Here is an 8,958-nt window from a genome sequence, read left to right on the forward strand (position 1 = left end):
AGACTAATATGTGGTTTATCTTATTCACTGTAACAAAGAAACTACTTTATAGCTAGAAAGTGAGCATTATCTTTTTATATGCCAGCATCATAAATGGGAACAGGATTTAATATGTGTTATAAATATAAATGCTTTCATCAACTACAGTTATTAGTAGCTTATTAGGTGGTAAATAGATTTATAAGTGTATAACATCTACAAAATGTTTCTATTAATGGTTTGTGCATTTTGGATACTTCCCTAAATACTAATACCATAAGGATTAAAAATCAAATGTGGTGGCTTTTGCAGCAATAACAACAAGGGTTTCTTGCCAAGATCATCCCCACACTGAAAAAGACATTATAGGTTAGCATTAAAATTGTGCCTCAGGACTTCCCTTGTGGCTCAGTGGTTAAGAATCTGCCTGCCAATGCAGGGAACCGGGTTCGAGCCCTGGTCTGAGAAGATACCACATGCCGCGGAGCAACTAAGCCCGTGTGCCACAATTACTGAGCCTGCGCTCTAGAGCTCTCGAACCACAACTACTGAGCACACACGCCTAGAGCCCGTGCTCCGCAACAAGAGAAGCACAAGAGAAGCCACCGCGATGAGAAGCCCGCGCACCGCAACGAAGAGTAGCCCCCACTCACCGCAACTAGAGAAAGCCCGCGTGCAGCAACGAAGACCCAACACAGCCAAAAAAATAAAATATAAATTTTTTAAAAAATTGTGCCTCATCCCAGGTAGTTTATTAAGCATTTTACATAAAGGAATATTCATGGTCACTATTATCCCATGCATTTTTAAAGAACTAGATTTTTAAATAAAGAGAACGAACCAAGGATGAGACAACTGGTATTTTTATTAGCTCATCATTCTGGACAATTTCAAACAGCAAAACACGGCATAAATCTGATGATAATTCTATTATCAAACTGCCTGCAAAACGACTTCATCTTCTGAACAAATTCTGGCTTCGCTGGCCAGATGCTGTTGCAGTGGCCACTCCAAGAAAACCCTAAAGAAGGGCAGAAGTGTGAGCTACACTGAACCTGTCCATTCTAAAAGCGACTTGAGATGGGTGGTGGGAGGGGAGAAAGGATATCTTAGAGTAAGAAAAGGTAAAATGTCAGGGAGGGAAGGACTGGGAGTCTGGCGTTAGTAGATGCAAACTATTTACATATAGGATGTATAAACAACGAGGTCCCACTGCAGAGCACTGGGAACTATATTCAGTATCCTGGGATAAACCATAATGGAAAAGAATATAAAAAAGAATGAATATATGTGTATAACTGAGTCACTTTGCTGTACAGCAGAAACTAACACAACACTATAAATCAACTATACTTCAATAAAAATTAAATAAATTAAAATAATAAAATTTTTTAAAAAGGTAAAATGGACGTTTGTATTGTGTTGTATGATTTTCAATGAAAAAAACACCTGACAGGCAGAAAACAGTGGAGGAGAAAAAGACAGTTACAGTACTTGGGGGCCCTAGGTCTTGTTTGTAAAAGGAGTAACAACATGAGAACTGCTTTCCATGATCAAAGCTGTTTTCTCTTTGGGAATTAGATTTATTCCCAGACTATGCCAAGAAGAAATTCCACCCACATAAGCATTACCAAATCATCTAGATTTCTAGGGGTTATCAATGCAGGCCAAAGTCTCTGACACAGGGAAGCTTTCGCATCAGGTACAACTTGGAATTTCTGTCACAGTGCCCTCTGCTTTGCCCTTTGTGGGGAAACTACGGGTTGGATCACTGGGCATCCATTCTGACTCCCTTCTTCTTTGCCTACTTCTACGAGAGAAGCTAGAAAAGAAGTCGCTTTCCCAGAATCTCTTGTAGCAAAGAGTGGCCAAAGAAATACAGATGGAAGTTCCAGGAGAGAGAATTCTTTGTCACACAAAAAGGCAAAATCTTGAATAAAAAAACAAACCAAAACATTTTTGTTTCCCTCCCTTTTCCCTGCAGAGACCACAGGCGCATCTCAAGGCATAGCCTTGGCCGGACTGCAACAATGAGGCCAAAGCCATCAGCTGGGATGGCCGAGGTCAGGGGGTAGGTTGCTGGGCTCCCTGAAGCCCCTGAGCAGCTCTTGGGGCCTGGCCCTCTTAGTCCCAGATTTTTTTGTTTCAACAGGAAAATAAACCCCTGGCTTGTTTAAGTCACTCTGTGTTGAGTTTTCTGTTAGTCACAGCCAAATAAATACATTCCTGCCTGTTAAAATCATCGATATAACAAGCCCTTTCTATGTTTTAACTTATCAATGATCAACTTAAGCAAAACCCCAGAAGTCTTCACAGAGATAAGACTGACGGAGAGCGCTGACCCCCTGCCCACGAGTGCAGGGCTGTAACACCCTCTCACAGCATCCTCGCGGGGCTCTGCAAGAGGTGAAGTTAGGACCCCAACCCAGGCCAGCGTGATAGCAGTTCCTGAACTCTTCACCGCCAGGCTACACAACTTCTGATGGATTTTATTCATTTAGTTTCTAAAACAATCTGAACCTTCAGTTCTGCTCTCTGAGCCTACTACGCTTGTCGTAATAAACTTTTCTGATTGGAGGAAGACTTTCACTGAAGAAAAAAGGAAAAGATTCATATGCAGTTGTTTTAAAAAACAAAAACAAAAAACCTGACAAGCATTTGCTTTCCAGTGTTTTGAAATCCTTATGCATCACATGGCACGGGGCTGCTGGGGCTGCTGCAGTACCGTCTACCAAACACCACGTGCCTGGCACTGAGCTCCACTTTTCACACACATCGTCTCGTTCTGCGCTCACAACACCCCTGGAAGATAGGACCATCATGGTCCCCATTTTACAGGTGAGCAAACAGAACACGTTAGCCCAGGCACAACATTTTCTTTGAAAAAGTCTCTTTCGAGACACCAATGAATGACAAGTTCAGAGCAACATCAAACTACAATGGAGATGAATGGATTTTTGCGGCTAGTCTTTAGTAAAAATATTAGAAGTGACGGGCTCCGGACCATTCAAAGAATGAAAACTACTCAAGGCAAGAACAATGACAGCTAAAGAGAGTGCAAAGCCCTCTCCTCCTGCACAAAATCTAAAACTCCACACTCGTGTCCAATACAGCTTTACTCAGTACATGCTCATCCACCTTTACAAGGGGCTAACACGCTGGACATACGGTGAGCTACCAGGAAAGCCAATAAAAATATTTAGATAGCTGTGAATGTTCATTTACAAACCTTTTAATTCATTTTCAAATATATTTGATTTTCATTTTCAATATAAGAATGTGCATTTTATGAACTATGGTTTATAATAAATATGGTTATTAGTGATTTATTTAGCACTTACTCTGTGGCCAGCGCTGTGATGTTTTACGTCCATCTTTTTTTCTCTTAATGGTCACAACCACCTCAGATGTAGGCACCATGATTAATACCGCCTTTCATAAATGGGGCTGCAGGTAATGAATTTTCCCAAGCTCCCTATTTAAAGGTAGGACCAAGACTCAAATCCAGATCTGGCCAAGAACACTTTGCTTTCAACCATTAAGCTTCATAAAGTTATTGGATTTGTTCTTATTGTTTATTAGCCTTAATCAAGCCTTAGCTAGAAAACTACATTCAGCTTAGCTTTTGTTTATTTTCATTTTCAGCACCCCCCCATTCTCATATATTTTTACTTCATCTCTCCCTGATCCCACAAAAGCATCTAAAAGATTATTATCTATTTACCAAATTATAAGACAATCTTCACTAAAGTTTGCCAAATTAAAAAGATATGTAGGGACTTCCCTGGTGGCGCAGTGGTTAAGAATCCGCCTGCCAATGCAGGGGACACGGGTTCGAGCCCTGGTCCAGGAAGATCCCACATGCCGCGGAGCAACTAAGCCCGTGCGCCACAACTACTGAGCCTGCGCTCTAGAGCCCACGAGCCACAACTACTGAAGCCTGTGCGCCTAGAGCCTGTGCTCTGCAACAAGAGAAGCCACAGCAATGAGAAGCCCGCGCACCGTAACAGAGAGTAGCCTCTGCTCGCCACAACTAGAGAAAAGCCTGTGTGCAGCAACAAAGACCTAACACAGCCAAAAAAATAAATAAGTTAATTAAAAAAGAAAAAAAGATATGTAATTATATAACTGCTGCTCTTGTTTTTAATCAATGTGTGATCAGCTGTTTTAGTGGCTAGTTCTACTCCTCAAGCAAGCAGTGATCAGTGATTCCTGTTCTGCCCATCACTGTGAACATGTAAAAACATGTTTGTTTTTTAAATTTTTGGCCACGCCGCATGGCACATGGGATCTTAGTTCCCCAACCAGGGATCCAACCTGTGCCCCCTGCATTGGAAGCACAGGGTCTTAACCACTGGGCCAACAGGGAAGTCCCCAAAACATGGTTCTTAATGTCTTTAACAGCAATATCCTAAAAGCCCACCAGACATTAACCTCAATTCATAAAAACAGGCCACTGCCCCCAGCCCACAATTCTTTCTATGATGAAATACAAGGGATTCCAAACCTTGAAAATGCCTATGAGTCTAAATTTTATGTAGGGATTTTTAACTGTACAGCACGTGTATATGTTTTTCAGTGTAACAATAAAAGTATAATCATAAGATGTAAAACAACCGCAAAAGAAGAAAAAGGAAAAGTATAAATGTACAAAATCCATGTTTGTCTCTCAGGACACTGGCCAACACCAAGGCTGTATTTCTGACTCTTGACCCATTTATTTGCTACCTTCTCCCAGACTTTCCTCTAGACCACTCTTCTCCCTCTTTGCATACCATAAGTCATATTTAATTGACTGAAATGAATCACTACTACTATCCCACATGAAATATGAAGTCTAAATTCTGAAGATCAGTATTAAGTAAATCAAGAACAATTTTTCTTCATTATTATGTTGTCCATCGTATCTATTCCAAGGCCTACCATCCCCATCAAAAACCTAAACTAAACGTGAAAATCAATTCCCATTTACAAAACTGTTGACTAATATAATCAATAATCTTCATTTAGATTCAAACAGAAGTGTCAGATACTCTGCATGGCTGTTCCAAAGTAGTTATTAGATAAAAAACAAAAGCAAAAAACAAAAAACTAGTGATCTTTTTTCCTACATTTTTGGCCTGGTGGATTTTATGTGTATCAGTTCTTTGGGGATTCATCCAAGAATGGTATTTTCATTTCTTTGACCACTACCCTACTGCTTATATTTTAACCTCACTGAATTTTTGGTCCATTGCGTAGAAGAATTTCTCTACTAATAAAAATACAACCCATTAAAGATTAACTTACCCCCAGGACAGTCTCTCTGGAAACAAATTCCAAGCATTATAATCACCAATTTGCACTATGTAGACTTAAAGGCAGAGAATCTTATTTACCCTGATTTAAATTGGAAACCTGCACATATTTTAAGGCGATTGTCTGAGGAAAAATGGCAAATCCAAATCAGAAACCCAACCAGGCAAATACAGACTTTTCTTAACTGGCACTTTTCAAATGAAAAACTTTCCACCCAAGGATATCTAACAATATTAGAATATTTGTTGACTTTCCAAACTTCCTACCTTGTTCTCTATTTTACTTCTGCAATTATGAAACTGCAAAATTCTTTTGTTCTCTAGATATTTAGATATAGAGTACTGTCAGAAATTGTGATAGGCACTGGAAGTCATTTGAATCCATGCTATAATATTTATTAGTAGTAATAATAAAATCAACTGATATATATTAAGCTGTTAGCATTTATAAAAGTGTGGCAAGTTTTAGCTTATTAGGCTTTATCTCTGTTAATTCTCACAAAACTCTAAGAGAAAGGTACTAATATCAGTCCCATTTTACAGACGGACAAACTGAGATGGGGAGGTGCCCAGGAACTGTCCCAAGGTTCCACAGGGAACCTAGGTCTGAGTGATTCCAGTTGCCCACGCTTGCCTTAACCACCTAGTATCAAGCAATGAGACACATGATTATGTTTGGTTCAGAAACTAGTCTTATTCCTTCAAACATGGTGGTTCTAACAAAATTTGACACCAGGAAGCATGCATGACAAAATGCCTTGGTACACAGTGCACTGGGTGCTATTGTCAAATGTGTTCAAACTTACTATCTTGGAAGGCATAATTCACTTATTAGTGACTTTGGAAAGTTAATCAAAGCACTATGTTCAATTATTCAAGAAATCTTTGGAGTTGAAGTGTGAATACTTCACTAATTCATAGGTTGTTGAAGAAATACTAACTCAAGAGTTTCTGTAAAAGAAACTTCACCACAGCAAAGAAATTTTAAACTATCTCATGTCAGAATATCATATCTACAAAGGGAATGGCCTTCAAATTTTAAAAAATGTCTTACCTATATTTTGTTTTATTCTAAATGGAAATTAATTGATTCAAAAAAGAAATCCACTTCTAAAGCTCAGGTTATGCAAGAGGGCTTCCTAGGAGCTAACATCACTGTCTTTACTTGCATGTGCGTAGGCAAGACAGGTAAGGAAGACGTAGAAGATCCATCTTTCACAACCCTCCAAATGTACAAAATAAACTAGAAACTTGTTGAAAGGATAGGTATGTGTGTTATCAGTTCAACCCAAACAATCTCACAGCAATATTTTCCTGAATAAATTTAATATTTTGTTTTATAATAGGAACTAGGCAAAAAAGAACCACAGAACAAATGGAATAACTAAAATAGGTTACTGAAAGGCAACTGGGGCTTTAATTTCCAGATCCACTTTGCAATATTCCTATTTGAACAGTTTATCACAGAAGTAACTCTCCTAGAAAGTTACATAATTTAAGGAGGAAAAAAAGAGGGAGTAAGAGACATGATAAGCACTGGGGATGTTTATCAATTAAAAAAAAGCAAAAAGAGAGATGAGTTTGTAACTCATCCAAAAATGTCTACCACACACTCTTGCTATTTGTTTCCACCAAGTTATTGTTTTGGAAAACATCTTGTTCTGTCTTAAAATAACCTGCCTAATTGTTCTAAAAAACCAATGCATTTCCACGGAGGGCTAAATAGCTCCCACACTGCGATGCACTGACTGATCAAGTCAAAGTAAATTAGGCACCAAGCCACAAAAGAAAGTTGGAAAGCTCCAATCCTCCCTTCATATAAGGATACGAGCTACTGAATGAATCCACCACTGCATCCTTAGTGAAAGTAATGCCTGGTCCCTCGACTATTTTAAGAATAACAGTCATTCAAATTACCTTATTTCTCTGGATGATGGAAATGAACCACACTGGGAACTACAGGTAAGCTAGTAATTAACATTTTTAGGGATCAAACATTAACATTTTTAGGGATCAAATAACATTTTTAGGGATCAAACATCAAAATGACGTTGGACATTTTAGCACTCACTCTGAGAACTCCAATCCTCCCATTAAAAGTCAAAATTTGTTCCTAGTCCTGTATGGTTAAAGCTGTTACGCCTGGGAAAGTCCCAGAGAAACGAGGGAGTTTAAAAAAAAAAAAAAAAAACAAATTGTGAAAGACAAAGTCAGATAGATACCCATAATACGGGAAGACTTTTATGAACCAAGTGTAACTCAAGATGTGTTTTATAAGCCTGTCAGGAGATGAACACGCACTGTCCCCCAACCCAGCAGCACTGCCCTGACACTTTGGCCGCTCACCCCCATGCTGGCCCCTCTTACTCTGGATGCGGGGCGGGAACTCCTGTCCTAAGCTTTGACATCTGCAGAGCGTTTCCCAATAGCGAGACAAGGCCCCTCAGCTGGAGGAAGTGGATACTGACAAGAGGAGGGAGAGAAACAGAGACAGAGCTAGAATTCCAGAGTGCCAGAGAGTGGGGAGGGAGTCACGCATACTCTGCGCGGTCCGACTGGGTCCGGATAGCATAGCCCAGGTGTCCTGACTAAAGCTGGCATCTCCAAAGTCCAAGAACGCAACTTGGGCGCGCGGGTACAAACACGGCCTTCGGCTTTTCTGAAGCCGGTCAAGTTAGCACAGGGTTCTCGGTGCCCGGAGACCTGAGAGGCGTGGAAGGGTGGAGACTCCCGCGAGGTCTGCACTCCCTGGATGTCCTCCGGCTCCGCGGGGGAAGGGACGGGGGAACTAAGTCGGCTTTGGGCCGGAGCGGCGGGCGCCGGGACGCGGGGCGGGGATGTCCGGGAAGGAGTCGCGGGCGCAGCCCGGGAGTCCGAGAACGCGGGGTGGATGCCTACCTTGTAACATGGCCTCAAGTTTCTTCCTGTCCACGCGGAAGCGCTCCTCGCTCCACTCGGTGCTGTGCAGGGGCGCTCCGGCGACCAGGTCGTCCTCCGAGCCGGGCATGGGCGAGTCGGTACTGCGCTCGCTGTTGGAGCCCGGGTCCGACTGCGCCGCCAGGTAGCCGGGCTCGCCTTGAGCGGCCATGGTGGGCGCGCGGCGCTCGGGCTCCGGCTGCGGCCGCCGCTCTGCCTGCGCCGCCGCCTCCGCTCGCCCACCGGGCTCGACTGGCTCCCCGCGCCGCGACGCTAGCTCGTGCCCCCGCGGCCGCCGACGCCGCCGCCAACGCCGCCGCCACGGAGCCCCCTGCGCATCCCAGCCCCGGGCGCCGCCTACGCCGCCCGCCGCCCCTGGTCCGGGCCCCGGTCCCCGGCCAGTGGCTGCGCCGCCCCCCGCCAGCAACGCCCGCGCGGAATGAGTGCGCCGCGCCGCCCGCGCCTCCATCCGCAGGGCCCCTGCGCCCCCTCCCCGCCCGCCGCCCCTGCAGCCGCGCGCTCATTGGCCGGGCCGGCCCACGGGGAGCCGCGGCGGGCGGGCGGCCGGCCCCTGGCTCGCGCACTTACTCGCGCGCACACACTCACCACGTACACGCTACCACTTTCCTGCGCTTACACGTCTAAATCTTGTCCCACACACATGCTTTCATAGTTCTTCCGTCACAGACACTCGCAAGTTCAAGCACAGCACTCTCCTGAACGCGCTCGAAGTACACACACAATGCCCCTTCTATTGACGTACACA

General features: G+C 43.5%; 1 protein-coding gene across 6 annotated transcripts in view; it reads right to left on the reverse strand.

Annotated features, from left to right (window-relative positions):
• BICC1 (BicC family RNA binding protein 1) overlaps nucleotides 1-8,520 on the reverse strand; it is a 302,473-nt gene extending 293,953 nt beyond the window's left edge. For 2 of the 6 annotated variants that reach the window (XM_067710905.1, XM_067710908.1), the window contains exon 1: nucleotides 8,175-8,518. In XM_067710905.1, the coding sequence (XP_067567006.1) occupies nucleotides 8,175-8,364 (190 nt within the window). In that variant the 5' untranslated portion in view covers nucleotides 8,365-8,518. Of the gene's footprint in view, nucleotides 1-7,643; nucleotides 7,729-8,174 lie in introns of those variants that run through there. The other 4 variants (XM_067710906.1, XM_067710904.1, XM_067710916.1 and 1 more) reach the window with 4 other exon arrangements.
• Between the last annotated feature and the right edge of the window lie 438 nt (nucleotides 8,521-8,958).

The sequence above is a fragment of the Pseudorca crassidens genome, chromosome 16, assembly GCF_039906515.1.
Source record: "Pseudorca crassidens isolate mPseCra1 chromosome 16, mPseCra1.hap1, whole genome shotgun sequence".
Lineage (NCBI taxonomy): Eukaryota > Metazoa > Chordata > Mammalia > Artiodactyla > Delphinidae > Pseudorca > Pseudorca crassidens.